The sequence below is a fragment of the Phocoena sinus genome, chromosome 7, assembly GCF_008692025.1.
Source record: "Phocoena sinus isolate mPhoSin1 chromosome 7, mPhoSin1.pri, whole genome shotgun sequence".
Classification (NCBI taxonomy): Eukaryota; Metazoa; Chordata; class Mammalia; order Artiodactyla; family Phocoenidae; genus Phocoena; species Phocoena sinus.
The window spans coordinates 87,604,343-87,622,891 of record NC_045769.1 but is presented as its reverse complement, the minus strand read 5'-3'; the positions used below and the strand labels follow the sequence as shown (position 1 = coordinate 87,622,891).

Genomic DNA, 18,549 nt, shown 5'->3' with positions numbered 1-18,549 from the left:
TCCAAAAGAGAAGAGAAATTAATATGACTTAAACGGATAGGTAGGAATAAAATGTGTGTTTCGATGTAAGCTCTATAGCAGTCTTTTTTTTTTTTTTTTCACTTAGAAATACCACCATTAAGTCTCATCCTTGAACGCGTGTTGTGTTGATAGGTTTTATTTCCCACGCTTCAGAGGTTCAGTCCAATAGGTGATGTAACTCCCTAAGAAAAGATTTGATTGAGGAAGAATCAGAAATCAGAATGTGGAACTAGAATATATTTACATATATTGCACTGCATCACCCTGGGTCTTTCTTCAAGTTGCAAATATATAATCCTGTGGCATTTTACATTTTCTGCACTCTCCCTGCAAGTACCCTATACCCAGTATTTTCATCCATGAAAAGAAAGTATCAAATTCCAACCTTGCTTTCCTGATTCTAGAATTTAGTCACTAAATAAAAGATTAACGGCAACAGAAAAACCTAGAGGAAAGTCCAGTATATTATTTTCCTAGAAATGGTTTGATCTGTGAAAATAGTATATTTTTCTATGGCTTAGAGCAACTAAAGGTTCTGTACCAAACACAGAGAATTATTTTTCTTATCAAGATAGCACATACTCATTATAGAAAATATGTAAAATGCATTTAAAATGGGGAAGAAAGTGATCTATATTCCTGTTATTCAAAGATAACTTATCATGGTTAATATTTTGGTATATTTTTCTACAGTCTTTTTAATTAGCTGTTTAGCAAAGCTATAATTATATGGTATCTAAGCAATTGTACAATTTAAAGTTGTCTCTTCTAACAGATTACAAAAATAATAAATATTTATTGAAGCTAACTTGAACAGAAAAGTAAAAAGAAAAAAATTAAAATTACTCTGAATTTCATCATTGTATTTTGTAGATATCTCCTTTTGACCTGTTTGTTCTGCATTTTTTCCCCTGGACTTTTTAAAACATATGCAACATAGGATAATTTGTATATAATACTTATCATTGCTTAATTGTTCAGTCTTTATCACTTTAATTGTCCTCCGATTCAGTTTTTTCAGTACAGTTATTATAGATATAAAGGATGTTTACTAAAGATTCAGTTTTTTCAATACAGTTATTATTGTTTACTAAAGATTCAGGAGTAAACTTTCTGCTATTCTCTGAAGCTTTGATTTTTGTGAAGGGAAAACTTTAGTAACTCTCCAGTGCAATGTTCTAATAATGGTGTTTGCTAGCAAATGCCAGAACTGAATAGCATCAGTCACTGTTTTAAATGGTCATTAGAGCTTTCACCTGAACTATGAAGGGTGGAGCCCAAGAAAATCATTTCCTGGTACTGAGAATGAAATGGAAGCCAGAGAGAAATAATTCAATGGAGCCTTCTGAGTTTGAGGTCCAAATAAGTATAAAAAGATACTTAGTTTCATTTATAGTGTCTCTCTTCTTGAGTTCTAAATTTTGATTCATTAGTCAGTAGGGCTTACATAATAAACCTTCAAGTAAACTTTTCAAGAAAGCAGTGCTATTATAAATCTTTGCATAGATGAGCATGTCTTTCTGTTATCCTAACATGAAAAAGATGATTGAAGTGTGCACACAGTTTTAAGACCACAGTTTTCCCTCTGAACAACAGATACTGCTTTTACTTCAGAATTTAGTGAGATAAGTCTTAGGAAAGCCTGCATGACTACTTAACTTAGTTTTATTTTTGTTCTAATAATTGTATGATAGTGCTTGATCTTCATCATTACAAAGTTTTGCCAAACTATATGAAAATAATATATCTACCCAAAGATGTTTTCTTAGAACCTAGCTGTCATTTGTAAAGAGAGAGTTTTTTTCACTCACAGACATTTTCTTTAATTTTGTCTTTGATTATTGAATATTTTTCAAATGTTCTGGTTTCTTTCTCCAGTACACTTACAAGTTGTAGATAATCTCTCAATTCTCTGACTTCCAACATGTCTCCTTCCTATCATTTTTTGTTTCCACATTCTGGGGAAGCTTCTCTAGTTTGTCATCAATATCTCTGACCTAATTTTTCTACAATGACAGTTTGGCCTTTAATGTAAAATTTAATTTTGTTTTGCATTTTTAGATTTCACACTGTCTTTCCTTACCACCTATCTCCTTTTCATCTCATCCTAGTATGTTTTCATCTTATCCAGTTTTCTCCCTATGGCTTGCTGATCCTTTTGATTAGACTCCTTGATATACAAAATTCTGCTGAAAATACTAAGTAGTTTCCTAATTGTCTCATGGTCATTGTGAGAGTTCTGCATTTCTGAGCATTGTTCTCTTACCTGAAATGAGTTTTTTCATAGGCCATGCGTTGTTGGAAATTTTGTTATGTTTACTCATCTCAAAAGGTGGAAATGCATGCAACATTCTGTGCACATTGCATTTTGCCTTTCACCCTCTGCTTTAGTTTTAGGCGAATCTTTGTCCTGGAGTACCATCCAGTTGACACATTGATAATCACAGCTCTTATATTTATTCTTTTCTAGCACACTTACTGACTTGTGGCCCTACTATCCTGATGATATTTCTCCCACCATGTTTCTTAACTCACTGGCATTCTAAAAGATGAATGACATACAACATTAGAATTCCAAGAATGTGTTCCTAATAGAATTTTGCCAGTCTCCACCTCCCTCCTGCGTTTTACATATGGGACTACAATTCCTATGGTGATATGCGCCATCATCTGCCTTCCACTCTCAATTATTATTATTATTGTTATTAATTATTATTATTCTGCCTTCCATTCTCAATCTCCTTGGTTATTTTGTGGAAATTGCTATCTCTAAATTGTTGCAGGCAAAAGAGAAGTCTTCATCTATAGTTAGAAGGGCAGAGGACAGGTGAGGAAGGGAAGAAGGAAACTATACTATTCACAGTACTCAACACTACCAGCTGAGGAAAGGGAGTTTTTGGTTGGGACAGACCCTGAGTCTTTGATTCTGAAATCAGACAGTTGAAGAAAGAGAGAGAAGGATGTTTCTATCTGCTCTGAGAAAGACAGGCTCTCTGGTTCAATAGTTCAATAGCACAAGTGGTCCCACTTGTGCTGGCACTCTCCAGTTAAATTCCATCTGTCTTGAAGGAAATTACTATTAACTTTTTGTCACCACGTTGCCTGTGAGTCCCTGTTTAAGAATTCTAGTCTTTTTTCTTTGTCTTCAAGCATATTTAGTGACAAGTTCCAAGAGGTGGTTAGGTGTTGCCAATCAGATGCCATTTTTAAACCAAAAGTCAAGATTTGCATCAAGGACATCACATGAAAGTCTGCATTCAAATTCTCCCTTGGAGTGTGACCTCTGTCTATGACTTCTTCTTTACATTTGCATCTTTACCTGGAAATGGTAACAGACCTGAGAGGAGGATGTTTATTTTTAGTCTTGCCATTTGCAAGGAAGGCCCTTTGAGCTTCTAAGAAGATGCTTAGTATCACAAAATGTAAATCAATCATTTATCGTAATGATCGATTTCAAAATATTATTTTTCCATTTGGGGGATTTTTTTTCATTGTCTAAACCACACCTTGGTTCTTTATAAAAAGAATTTTGGACTTTACACCATAGGAAAAAAAAAGTTTCTATTGGCTTGAATTGCGGGTAAGGAGGTGTGCAAATAGCCTCAAGTCATACATTTGCAGAGGAAATATCATCCAGATGCTCAGGTCAGCCTTTTCTTGCCAGACAGCTAAGAACCATAGCAAAACTGAGTCTAAAATCTTTAACAAAAGAATTCCACAATCACTTACCTTTGAAACGGACATTAATTAAAAGAAACATATCCCTTGTGATCAGAGTTTAACTACTATTAATCAGAGTTCACCACACAATTAACACTTTGAACTGATTAGCAAATGGAAATCATAGCAAGACATTTTGAGGTTAAAATAGTGAATGGACATATTCTCTTACCCAACTCACTGTCCCTCATCTTTTAAAAGAAAAAAAAAAAAAATTAAGCACTCCAGTCATAACGAACTGGGCAGATTTTGTTTTCAGTGAGGTGTTTGCCATTACATATTGCACATAATGTATGGCACTGTTAGGAGGAAAAAATTGGAGTCAAAGTGGCTGGAAAGTTAGGTCTGCTCTGTAGCACTGTGAGATTGTTGACATCTGCCGAGGTTGGAGCGCTCAGTAAGCAGGAAATGGGGTGTCACTCTGAGTGGTAGTTTACCATTATCCTGGCATCCTAATGAAGTGTCTGCAGTGCACAGAGCTTCTGGATGGCATCTTAACGCACGGCTAAGCAAAAGCACTTCTCTCCCTGTCACTGTCATCCATCTGCCTGCACCCTACTGTAGCCAATGGGATGGAACCATGCTACAATGTGCTATAAGCCATTTAGAGTTGCACATTGCATAATCAGTCCCATCAAATATGTTAAAAATGGCTATTATTGGTTATTTTCTTCAAACTCTGGCACCTGGAGTTTGATACATTAAAGTTAAACTTTTCCAAGTGCTGTTTATGCTATTAATTCCGCATTCCCCTTCCCCCCACTATCTAAATGGGAATGAGTTGCATCCTCATTGTCTTAAGTCCTGTTAATGGACTGAAAGAGTTGTATGAATATTCATTAAAAACTTCACTGTACATCACACTTGGTGAATTTGTCAATTTACAATGGAATGGAATGGTCATTTTCTTCAAGATAACCATTTTTTAAGAAAAGGACAAAGAATAAATCAACTCAGATCACAGATTGGTTGTTTTCATCTTTGAGCAGATTATTTAGTTTGCAGTGATAGTTTGAGGTCTTTTGATAGATTTCTTTAAAGACACAGTGCATTTCACCAAGTACACTTGCAGTTTAAGCTAGCATTGTCGATGTCGGATGATTACATTTGGTGCTTTAACATTACCTCCGATGAAATTCACACGTAGTAGAGAAGAGGATATCTGTAATGAGGTGGCATAAGTAGAGCAAGGCGTGTGTGTTATCCTCCTGGAACGTCTAAATAGATCATGTGTGATCCTCCGGCCGTGGCTGCGTAGCAGCTGGATTGTGGTGGCGAGAATTGGCGTGGTAAGATGGCCACCAAGTTGAGAAGGCTCTTTCTGTCACAGGCAGGGGCAACAGGAATCTGCTAAATTCGGGGGGTAGGGTGGGGTTAGATAAACAAGAGGGCATAACATAATTCGGTTGCATCAGGAATTTTTTTCACAGACATTAAAACTATGGTAAACGTAACAGCGGGGAGGCTTGTACTGCAGCACAGTGGGAAGCTCAACGCGTCTGCCCGCACCGTGCCTGGTTCAACCACTGCTAGAAGTCTCCGAATTTCATTAGCACTCAACAATTCACCCAGTTCCCCAGAAAAGGAGAAGAAACCCAGGCACCAAAGCCCCTCACTAATTATTGTAAATGCTCCCAGGTTACAGTTTTGGGGGGACAATAATGGCAGAATGATGTTAAGCTAGAACGGAAGAGTCATTCTGAAATAAAAAAGAATAAAAGGGCTCGCTTATTAGTTTATTTGTCTGTTTGTTTGAAATCAGTGCAGTCTTTCATTCGATGGGTAAGACAGTGTGTTAGAATATTAGACCACCTCTTTACAATGAAATTTTAGATGACCTAACCAAAGTGTGTACAGCTCTTTCTGAGCAGTGAAAGTACAGGTTGGTTTCACAAATGACATCTTCCACTCCACCCCCTGCCCCCAAATTTATGCAAGTTCGTCTCACAAATCTCTGAAACAGAAAATTGTATCCTTTGTAAAAATTTGTAATAATACAAAAATTAATGTGGAATCAAATGTAGGAAGACTGGCAAACTACTGTAGATTATTGCAAAATACTGCATGTCAAATTCAAGTTTTTATCTCCCCCTCAAAGAATGGAATTCTTTGAGAAAAATATTGGCTTTTTCAAAGGGAGAGAGGTCTGCTATTAATGCCCGTAAACATTTAAAATGGCACAACTTTTTAATGGAATGATAGGTGTTTATTTTTGCTAAATCCAGGCTTGGGAATCTGGTTTCTTCATTCAGATCCCCCCAGCTGCTGTCAGCATTACAGCACATCAGCTTTCCTTCATGTGCGGATATTTCTCCAGAACTCATTTGCCAAAAAGTCGAAGCAATATTCAACACCACATCCAAACCTCTTTTAAACACACAAAGAGATAGGAAAACACATCAGAACTAGACCATTGAGAAAATCCTCCTTTCAAATTTACTGTCTGCTTCACGTGCTAGTATAAAGTATCCCGCAAAGTCCTGTTTGTGATCCATTTGAAACAATCTTGATTTGCTTAAATTGTCACATTCTTCTTGCACATTTCTTCCTAAATGCAAAGATGGCAAAGAATTCTCCTCCTTCTTCATTACAAAAGTGCAGAATTTCTCGTTTGTTTATTCCTAATGGAACACTTGAGAAAGAAGAAAATATATAAATATCTCCTTCAGAAGATTAGTTGTCTCAATCTTTTTAAAAGAGAGTATTTGTTCATTTCTTCCCCATGGTAAACAATTTGGGCTTTTCATTGTAATTTTCCATGGTCAAATTAATGCATTTCACTTTACTGTCCTGGTCCCATGGTTCAAAAACATCGTACTTTTTAATATCCTTATTTCTTCTATATATATTAATGTGTGTCGTTTAGGACATAGATAGTTAGGGATAGAACCTAAGCTCCTTTTTAAACAAATTTGTTGGCAGGACCTTCGACTTCATTGTAACTTACTGGAACAGAATCTGGAAAAACTCACAATCGAACAAAGTAAACTACATCGTACTCCTTATGAGAACACATTTCCAAGCAAAGGATTTCAGGCAACAAATGGCATACGTGTTTTGAGTATTACAAATCAAGCATCAGAAATTTCATCTAATCTACTGGTAAATATTCTATTGACAAGGTCAAGAAGAGAGAAAACTCCGGCCCCCAAGACAGAAGAGAGAATAAGCATTAAAAAAAGTGGACAATTTATCAACTTCAATTTCTAAAGGACTATGCAGTCCCTTTATAGGATGTAGAGGAAAGTCCCCTAACTCTACTGAAAGTATGTCCATATGTGTGTGATTCTTCAAAGATTATGTTAAGGATGTTAATGAAAAAGGTGGCTAATAATTTCAAGAAACCATAAAGAAAGAGAGAGAGGGAGAGGAAAGCAAGCTGTGGCAAAAAACCTGGGCTCAGCAACTTTCTGGGGGAAATGGTGAAATGCGACTGTGTGATTTATAATGAGAAAAGGTATCTACAACATACAATTTTCTACCTAGCTGCAAATAATAATTCATAGTGATGTCCCTTCCAGATAAAAGACCTTTGCTATGTAGGACCCATGTGGTAAAATGATCATGATAAATGTCAGACCAGTGCAGGTAACGGCTTTACAAACCATTAAGATTAGCTGGCTCTTTTTTCCGATGATAACGGTAACCATGCTGTGACTCTATGTGGTAATAATATCTCAGTCCTGATAAATGCCAGAGCCAGGCAGAGGTGTTTATCATTCCCAGTTCAGAAATGCTGACTAAAGTTACCACATGTTGCCTGTTTTTCTTCTTTTACAATACTCTCACAATTAAAAAAAAAAAAAAAAAAAAGCTGAATCATACAATTACTTTATTCTCCATTTCTTAAAGGAGTTTGATGCTTGTGCTATTAACTCTCCCCTGCTCTCAATGTCACTGTGCAGCCATGTCGAATGGACTGGCTGGAGAAACAGTTCACCTCATACTAACCACTATCTCCTCTTGAGAGGTGTTTTGTTCCAAATGAATAGTTATGGATAAAGTTGAATATGCTTCTTCAAAAAATATTTTTAACCCAAAAGACAGGGAAAAATATTTCTTCGTTCACATTTTTCTTAATTGTGTGACAGATCCCAGTTGTTTTCAAGTGTGATTTTTTTTAATCCCCTATAAATTTAATTTGTCTACCAGTGGAAAGAGGTAGACACATTAAAACTTTAAATCTGGAAAAGTATTTGCAGGATTGCCACCCTCATGAAAATGTACAAAGATAATGCTTAATGTAAATAGCTACTTGAGTATTTGAAAAGAATTACTGGTTTATGGTTAGAAAGATGTCAAATGTCTCAAAACGATAAGCCTGGTTTTTTTTTAAAGGCTTGTAAAACCAGGTATGCACGGATAAATATAGTTTAAAGAAAATTCTCAAAGGAGAACTAAATAAACTAGTGAGCTTTATTTTCTCAGCACACACTCTCACCTGAGGATGAATTAGTATCATTTGTAAGTTATAGAAATGTACTTGGCCACCATGACACTTGCAAAATTACTTTGAAAACAAGAAATTTTAGGGAGGATACTGCGATCATGCTTTTCCTGTGAAGATTGCTGCCACTACCTTATTCTTTGATTCAGACAAACAGCGGCATTGCTGCAAAACTGAGGAAATTTGTTTTAAGAGACAGTTCCAGGTTGGTGAATTTTAGAAAATGTTATCATCCCCAAATTGATAGCACCAAAGCAATAGTACAAGTTATTAAAAGTTACTTAGAGCCTAAAACTTGAATACATTTTCCAAACTTGCCCTCAGTGTGAGGTCAATACACCAGAAGTCCCTAGGATAACATAGATACAGTTACATGAAAAAGAAAAGGTGATTAAATTACTTTCTTGAATGTATTTGGGGATATACAAAGAAGTTAAGAATAATGATTTGAAGACCTTCAGAAATTGATTAGAAAAAATTTTATGTTTGTGACTTGGTATTAATTGCATTTCTCAATCATTTTGAATTTTTTGGTATAATGAACTAACACCCAAGAAGCATTTTGAGTTTAACAATTATCGTAGAGGATTCCTTCAGTCAAAAGAAAGATACAAACTCCACTGATAACTATATAATGATATGTCTTAAGTTTAAACATCTCTGGGACCTATTTTGTATCTTATCCGGCCCTCTAGGCTGTAAAATGACAGTAGATAGGGATCAACTTTGTGTTTGCCACACGCTGCACGTTGGTCTTAATAAACATTTTTTTCTTCAACCGTGTGTACATATATATGTTTAATACTCTAAAAATTATTTAACAAAAAGGTATTTTTTTCTTTTCAATAATTTTCTAGTTGGTATTGCCAGAGACTAGGAGTAGAGGTGAAAAGAAACAGAAGTTGGCCTTAACAAAACTGAGTTTGCCCCTAACAGCATGCTGTAGATGGCCTAGCTCCGCCTGCACAAGGACCAGAAATGGCCTCTGGAAATGATGTGAAACTGGCCAGGATGCTGAAACTTTCCTCACAGGTTGAGCAATCCATGGACTTATGTCAATCAGTTGGCCAGAGAATGTTTGTTACTGACATTTATTAGCTATGGAGAGTTATTTTTAAAATTCTTCCTAAAAGGGAAAAATTGTTCAAAAATCAGACAGCACATTAATATCTCCTGGAAGTAGAAACAAAGAATACAACAGAAATCTGGTGTACCAGTGAGGGGATTAGATCTAATACGCAGATGATCCCTACTAGAGAAAGTAGATTCAGTTCCGGCTGCATCTTTCCTGCCCTGTGTTCTCAAGTTGAACTGCCTTGACATAGATTATCAGTACCTAAAATCAAACTTACCAGGTAACTGCAGACATTAAGAATGTGTCTTCCTTTTAACTAAATATAAAAAATGGCTCTTCAGTTTGGAGGGGGCGAGGGGAGCAGAATCTTGAAAAATTGCCAATTGCCAACTCCAGGTTAGCCTGAAGTCCATTGTTCTTCCTTTTTATGATGCAATGGCACATCTATTTATAATACACTATGTCTACTTATGAATTAGAACCAAACACTCTTTCATAATGGACAGAATTCTAATTATTTATGGCTTCATATGATTTGGGAAATGGCCTTGAACTATGAACAATCATGTGTCAGGGCAGATAGGATGATTCAAAAGAAAGATTTTAATGAGAAGGGTACTTACATTCAACAAGCACCTATAATATGTGCATTTATGTACATTGAGACATTTAATTCAACAAATGGGTTGTGCGTGTGTGCGTTTAAATAAGGAACTGGAAGCATCGAAATTCAAGCAACTTGTCCCAAATCATAACTGCAGAGCAAGAATTCTAACTTAGTTCTTTCAGACTCCTTCATGATATACCACTTCTCTTAATTTATAACAGGGATTTAAAGCCTCTATTTGTATCCATCTGTAAGTCTTGAATTTGCTCCCCTCCCCTGCAGTGTTCCTCCCTGAATTCAACGTAAATTGTTTAAAGAAAGTTATCAAGCGATTGTTGTCATGCCTTGGATGATTCCTCAACACCCAATTCAAATTTTATAATTAAAAATCATGTCCTCAAAGATTTGCATCCAGTTGTATGGTACACTAAAAAAATTAAGTGTTCTCTGAAGATAATCATTCCTCCTGTAAGCCAGGACAGTCTCTAACTGAATTCTGAAACGGTGATGATACAAAGAATAGAAAGTGAATAGAAACTAAACTGCTTTCTTCCAAATATAGCCCTGACATATAAGTGACTACCATTTTTTTCATACAGGATGCACTATACATTCCAGAGTAACTTTCAGAAGCAGAACAGCTGTGATATTGCTGACCTCCTCAAAACAAAGGGGTACAGTTGTCCTTTAAGAATTACAGACAAATAGAAAGAATAGTACTACTGATACATTGGTTACTGGGAGAATCTGGTCTTTTCTTCCCCTGGGTGAACCTACATAACAAAGCAGAATTAATTTTGAAATATGATTTAACATGTGACTATAAATAAGTTAAGAATAATAAATGCATAGATGATAAGGCCGGAAAAGTGTCCAGGGGTCACCAGGTCCAGGGTTTTGCACTGCACAGAACTCTTTCCATCGTTGTATAACTTTCTCTTATCTCTGCAAAAAAAGGCATTCGGTTGTAAATGTCCTTGTTTTAGTAGCAACATTTCATGCAGATAAATGCAAATGCATCATAAACCATATTTTTAAAAATGTGTCCTCAAAACCATGAATCAGAGGAAAACTGTAAAGCTACATCCTTACCATAACATTAAAGGCTATTTCACATCGTGTAGGAGCTGTTACTTCTCTAACTGGCCTGGAGTTGTTTTTGAAGAAGCTCATTTACAAAAGAGTTTAATGTAGTTTGAGAATATGGGGCCAGGTGAGTGAGGAATAGGCATTAGTAAAAAACAGTTTACTATCTCAATACGTACATGTACACTATGCATATTTTTACATAGACATTTTTGCTACTATTGGGTAGCAAGAATGAAGCACCACAAAAAGATTTTGTACGCAATGTGGGTTCACAGCTCAGAGATTGGAGAGGCTATTGGGATCTGGGTGGGAACTAAAACGGACGTATTAGAGAACATAGAGTAGATACAAAAATAAATTATAAGGGAATGAAGGTAGGAGCAAATGTGAGTGAAAAAGGAAAGAATCATGGAGGGTTTTTTAATTACTGGCAAGATTTTGTATAAGTCTCTTAGTATACAGTTTACCTAAGAGGTTCTCTAATTCTCCATGTAGAAAAGGTTCATTTCCCCCCTTTTAGACATAAAAGTAAAAGAGTCAGAGATATCTCAAAGTCTTCTCAGAACTCTCAATACTTCACAAAAATGAGAAACCATATGCTGAAGGAGAAATATTAATAGAAAATGCTGTCTTTCAGATGCTCACTGAATCAGTTGAAGACAGTTGACGCATCTGTAGTAAACTGTGTCTGAATCTTAGCTCATTAACCACTGCTGTATTATGTATGCTGATTCCAGCTCTTAATATGACACATCAATAAACCAGATCAGGAAAGGTGTCATTTTGATTTTAATGTATCCAATTGTATTTTTAGATGTTCCTCTACTTAGAAGTGTTTGTGTTATTTCCTGATTTTACAAGCTATGGAAGAGCGGGTATGGTATTGATTTGAAGGGGAAACCACTGCTTTCCTATAACCTTTTCAAAGATTTTGTTCTGATTATGTTGTAAGAACAATAAATTGCTCCTCCTTGATAATATTTCAGCCCTCTCTAAGCCATTGTCCAGTACCCCCTCCACTACTTAAGTGTAACCCAGCCACAAATATGTATATACCACCATTCATTCCAGTTCCTCAATTATGTGTGAAAGCAGAGGAAGAGAGAAAAATGTTTCTATAAAGTATTCTTTGCGTAGGATGTTTCTTACAAGCAGATATGGGAACCACCATGTACTTTTATAAGAATCCTTGCATGGAGCTGAGCTGCTCATCAATCAGATCATCAGTCTCTCTGCCCACCACAAGTTATTTAGTGTGTTGTAAAATGTCAGGCTACCATAGCAAGTGTATCGTCACCCACTGGCACCAACTCAGTTCAAGTATTAGAAACTACATTTGAATGCTCACTGCAACCAGGTTGTATGCTCATTGCTGAAGATCAAAGGTGAACCATACCCAGCACGGGCCTCAAAAAAGGTGGCGGGGGGGCAGGGGTGAACACTTACGGAGTACCTACCTTTTACTAGTCATCGTTAGGTTCATTACATACTATCTTGTTCAATCCATAAAATTGGCCTCAGACATTTTTCAAAGAAAATAAGAAACTTGTCCAAGACCACACAGCTAATAAAAAGCTGTTACAGAATTCAAACCAAGGTCTGTCTGTTCCAATCTGTGTTCATGTCTTTCCTTTGTTCACTAATTCTTTCTTTATTCATTTAACCCACTATAAGAGCTGCCTTATAAGAGCTGCCTCAGTGTATGGGAAAATTCTCAGTTTAATAGGAAAAATTGAACGGCATTCAAGCCATGAAAATATCATGCAGAATGTTATCTACATAGAATGTCCTAAGTGCAATGGAACATAGAACAGGGACTTTGTCTAGGGAAGGTCATAATTCTTTTACCTAGTGGTTAAACAGACAAACTAAAGTTTTAATTCCTGCCCAGGCACCATGGCAGTGACCTTGCACATTCAAGTATTTCCAATTAAGCAACGCCAGCCTTTCTTAAACCTACCCAGACTGGGGCATATTTCCCTAAAACTGAGGTTTGCTGGATATAGCCATTTAGACCACTCTCCATTTATTGTCTGTCAGGCTTAGATTATGGCCACTACTCCTATAGTCCTCAATGTCAACAGATCCCTTTTTTGGAGACTCTGACATTGACCTAATCATAACCATGGCCAGAGACTTCAGTGAAATTAGAAAGGTGTCCTCTCCTTCCTTTCCCTCCTCTCCCTCACCTCTCCTAATTTCATCTTAATTGCTTGAATCAAGTAGTTCAGCAGATCCTTAGGTAAATTAAACTACTAGCATCATGCCAAACTATGCAGAATATACCCATCTCATAAATATATAAATGTATGTATATGTACCTGTTTATGTATGTGATCATTGGTGTGTTGCATTAGCTTCAGATGGCTAGATACAAGGTATCCAAGTATCCCTAAGTGCTCTGTCCTGAATGTACTGTACCAATTTCACTCTCATCTTTCTTGACTTTGTTTTCCTTCTTTTTCTGAGTTTCTCATATCCTATAGGCTCCAGCTGGTCCTGTGAAGCATCACATTGTCTTACCATCATTAAGCTACAAGGTGGCTTTCTACCCTTTGGCAGAAAGATTAGATCTGCTGTCTGCTGTGATGTTGCAACTGGCTTTTCTGTTTTTCTCTCTCTTTTTCTCTCCTCTTTGTCTCTTTCATTTGCAGTTGTCCAATCCACATTATTCCGGAACTCTTCTAAGAGTAAGTGCAGTTTTGAAAGCTCAGACTGTGGGAGGCATTATTTATAGACCTCTGTGGTTTCAGGAAGAAGAAGAAACGCTTCCAAGCAGAGTTCTACTAGGAAGACTGCCCCCACCCTACTTTAGCCAAATACTATCTTCTGCAGGATATTCTCCTGTAATTGCTTATAAAAAGTTTCTTTTGCAAAAGTGTATTTAAAAAAAGGAAAACAAAACACCCTGCCAGTTTCTACACTGTTTCTTGCCCCACTGTATAAAGTTTATATACCTAATAACAGGTGATTATGAACTGGGCTTTTGGAAGCACACTGTATTAGGAAGTACGTTTGGTTTAGAGACCCACCTTCAAAGGCTTCAGTACACAAGGACTTATTATGTTAAAGAAACTCAGAGACCAACAGTGCAGGACTGGTCTGACTGCTCCACAGATTCAGGGAAGCTCTTTGTACTGTGTGTCCCACTCTGCATAGCCTCAGTTCTCAAGGTCATCTCATGGCACAACCATGCCATCTACATTCTGAGGAGCAGAAAGGCCAAAGGACCACAAAGATAAATTAGCCTCCTGCACACAGCCTCCCCGGAAGTCCCACATAACACTTTGCCTTCTCATTGGCTGGACTCTGTCATACAGTCATTCCAGCTGCCAAGCAAGGAAGCTAGGATGAAGGATGTGGCCATCCCTTCAACAGCGGGATTGTCTAGCTAAAGAAGAAGAGAATGGATATTGCGTGGGTGGGTGCCTTACGTGTTATTCTCTTATCTGTCATCTTTTCCAGCAGTGGCCTCTTTAGAATCATCAGGAGCTCTGTGCTAGAAGTTAAAGTATAGAAAGGAAAGGCACCTGAGTCAGTGTATCTAAAGAGTTTAAGTCTGAGAAGTAATTATAATTCTGGGCCCTGGTTAAACCTATGGTAAGATAAATTCTCTAGTGTACTAAGTAACTCAGTTCTTCTTATGCCACCCATGCCCAGAAAGGCAAAAAGAAACAAAATGAAGGAAAACAACCAATATGGTATGTAGTTTTGAACAACTTCCTATTTTTTTAAAATGTATATGACCAAAAAATTAAAAATCAATAAAAAATACAAATTAAAAAATAAAACAAAATGTATATGCATAAGTATTATGCTTTCAAATTTATTTGCACTTTTTTGTTTTTCAGCAAAAGCAAAATGTATTAGGGAGAAAAGATAGCATAGAACTAATTTTAAAAATTCTTTACTTCTCCACAAAATCAAGCAAAATAATAGAATGTTGGTAATTGAATGAGAATATATGTCCTTGTGTGTTTGTTTTATATTGTTGCTGTAACAAATTGTCACAAACTCAGTGGCTTCAAACCATAAGAATTTATTATCTTACGTTCCTGAAGGCCAGAAGTGTGAAGTCAGTTTCACTGGGCAAAAATCAAGGTGCTGGCAGGCCTGTGTCCCTTCTGGAGGCTCTCTTCCCTCAGCTTTTCTGGTTTTTAGAGGCTCTCTTTACTCCTTGGTCCATGGTCCTTTATCACATAGCCAAATCTCCTTTCATTTTCATTGTCATATCCCCTCTCTCTCCGACTCTGACCCTCCTGCTTCCCTCTTAGCCACCTTTGTGATTACATTGGGCCTCCCAGATAATCCAGAATAATCTCCCCATCTCAGAATCCCTAATTTAATCACATTTGCAAAGTCCCTTTTTCCATGGAAGGTAACATTTACAGGTTCCAGAGATTAGGACAGAGACATCTTTGGAAGGCCATTATTTACCCTGCCACAACTTATAAAATAGTAAAGCATTTATGAAAATGGATGTAATACCTGATCTTAATAAAAAGATCGTGTCAGAGCCACACTGTTGCTGCTTTCATTTTCCCATGATCTAATTCAGAGTCAAAATAAAGAAACTTCATGATCCTGATTTCAAGTATAACTATTCCCTTTAGCTGCTAATTAGAACTTTAAGTTGCTCAGACTTAGTCCAGAATTCTCCTAAGAAAATTCCCTCATGCACCTAAGAAATATCATTCTTTTCTAACCTTCCTTTTTAATTTCTTTTTTTTCCAGAAAAGCAAGACAATAACACAAGAGTTGAAACTATAAAGTCTCTTGTACAAAAACTCCCTCCACCAAATCGTGACACCATGAAAGTCCTCTTTGGACACCTAACTAAGTAAGTTGCAAAGTTTCTGGTTGTTCTGTCACAGTCTCATTTCCTAAATGAGCAATATTTAATTTCAAATCTCTAATACAAGAGTTTCCGAATGCATCGATCTCAGATTTCCCTCTCCAGCTGATCTACGTCTTCCTGCAGAAGCTGGGGAATGTACTAGAGGTAGGAAGGGGAACCTACAAAAGGAACTTTTAAAATACTTTCTTTTTTTTGGCTTTTCAACAAGTAGATGTTTGCTGATTGATTGTCAGAACTGTAGCCAGAGCCCTGGGATGGGCTGGGTTTACTTTGTTATTTAGTATAATGGCAAGAGCCTGAAATGATTCAGACATGAGTTCAAAACCTAGCCTCACCACATACCAAGAGTGATGACCACAAATAAGTTACTTAAACTCTCTGATATCCAATTCCTTCGTCTGTAAGACATTGATTCACACTGATAAGGTGCCATCCATGTAAACAGCTAAAAGAAGAGTATTTCTGGAAGAAAAAAAGACAGTGTAAAGACCCAGAGGCCGCACAGAGCTTGATGTATTTGCAAAGCAGAAAGCAGGCCAGGCGGACTAGAGCCTAATGGACAAGGGGCATGGTGGTGGAGTTGAGGTCATAGATGTTGGACCAGTGTAAGATCACATAGGTTCTTGTGGGCCACAGTGAGAGAGTGGAATTCCATTCTAAATACAGTGAAGAGCCATAAAGAGTGCTAAATTGAGGGATATACAAGATCACCCTGGCTGACAGGTGGAGAATGATTTGCAAAAGTGAAAGCAGGGAAACCTATACGGAGGAGACCATAGTAGTCCAGGCAAGAAGTAATGGTGACTTCAGTGGAGGCCTTAAAGAGGTAGTTTGATGATGGATCAGATTGGATTTGCTGATGGTTGGGGTGCAGTGGGGAAGGGAAAGGAGAAATTAAGTGTGCCTGTTAGGGTTTGGGTTTGGGCAAGTGGAGAAATGGTAGTACGGCACAGATGGGTAAAACTGGAGGAGGACGGCTGAATAGGAAGAGCCGACTGGAGAACTTCATTCTGGACACGTTAAGTCTGAAATGACTGTTCCTCATTTGCCTTCTGTTAACACCTTCTTCAGATAATGCAAAGTGCAATGCAAGTGATGAGGTTGTAGCTTTCACCATATGCATATAGTAACGTTGAAGCCTGACAGAGTTTCGAATAGATTGGGCCGTTTTGCTTTTGTGAGATTAAATCTCTTTAATCACCCATGCCTTAGGTTGAGTCATTCCTACAGCTTATTCAGCTCATCCACTACATGATTTTTAATTGTAAATGTAATGTGCAGAATTGCACACACACAAAATTTAAGCAACTGTCGTGCATGTAAGTCAAATTTGCCTACTAGTCACTCTTAGCCTGCTGAGCAGAAGCAACTAACATTTTTGTATCTACCCTTCCAGACCTGTTCCTAAGGACATGCATACCTCTGTGTGGCTGTTTATTGCATTAGAGTATATCATTCTGCACATATTGTTCATCTACTGTTTTGCAACTCATGGACAGCTTTCCATTTCATGGCATAGTACTCCATGGTATGGATGGTCCATAATTCACTTCACCGGACACTGCGTTAGGGAACATGTTTCAATCTAATTCATCATATTTGCTTCTTACTTATTTTACTCCACCTATGTCAAAGTTCAGAACATCCCTTATTGTTAGGATGCCCCTTTTTGTCACCTCCACATTACTGGCTTCAGTGGGAAACCCAGTGTGGTTAAGTGAAAGGATCTTGGGCTTCAAAAAAATAAAGAGAGAAAGCTAGAGTCAAATTCTTGTTCTATACTTTATACTCCCTTCATGATCTCAAGCACATAAAATCAGATTAAATAATATCAACCGTATCTTGTGGTTATGAGAATTAAATGAGATAATGCATATAAAAAGCCTGGCACAAGGTAAGCATTCCTCAAATGTTAATTCTTTTCCCTTAGGATCCAGACACACCATGAAAGGGGTTTCAAGTTACAAGTAAATACTGGAGTGCTTATCTCAGTAACTTTAACTGGACAAAGTCGTAAAACAAATGGAAAAGTGTACTCTTTAATGCTGTGCAATACCTAGTCTCAGAGATCTTGAGAAATATCCATTACTCAGTCTCAATTATTCCTTTTCTTTTCCAACTGAAAGAACAGCTATAAAATGAAGAAACCGAGAATCAGCTAAATCCTACTTTGAAAAAAACACACACAGATGAGAATCTATCCAATTAAAAACCTTCAAAGGATGAGAATCTTCCACCTTCATGCCAACAATCCCAGTATTAACAATTAGTGCCTGATCATGTTTCTTATATCTAAATTAATTTCCTAATTTTGTTAGAACTTTCAGTTGAGATGGAAATAGATGTTTTTAACTAAGATTTAAGATCAGATGATTATGTCACCTTCACAGCATTCACATGATAAGATTTTTCATTACAGATGGAGAAAAGAGTGTTATTTGCTAGCCACCCGCCTTTCTTGAGTGGTGTGACCATATTCCGCCCTGCAATGATTTATAAACGGGGTTTAATTATGCAGAAGTGTGTGCACATGATTATATCTTGTTAAGCATTTCTTGTTAAGTTTTTGATAAACAGCCAATCGTGGCATGTCATCAAAGCTTGAGAAGGCTAAATAAGAAGATTGTTTAACGAGAATTTAAATGTATTCATCTTTGAAAGAATCATTAGAATGTTTTCCTTAGTCTTGATGCATTTGGTAGTTCTTCAGAAAATCTACCATCAACACTTGT

At 37.0% G+C, this 18,549-nt stretch overlaps 1 protein-coding gene across 5 annotated transcripts in view; it reads left to right on the top strand.

Annotated features, from left to right (window-relative positions):
- The window catches only part of ARHGAP15 (Rho GTPase activating protein 15), a 623,633-nt gene that overhangs the window by 548,994 nt on the left and 56,090 nt on the right, over window positions 1-18,549 (top strand). For all 5 annotated transcript variants that reach the window (XM_032637027.1, XM_032637031.1, XM_032637030.1 and 2 more), the window contains one exon: window positions 15,694-15,799. In XM_032637027.1, the coding sequence (XP_032492918.1) occupies window positions 15,694-15,799 (106 nt within the window). The remainder of the gene's footprint in view (window positions 1-15,693; window positions 15,800-18,549) is intronic.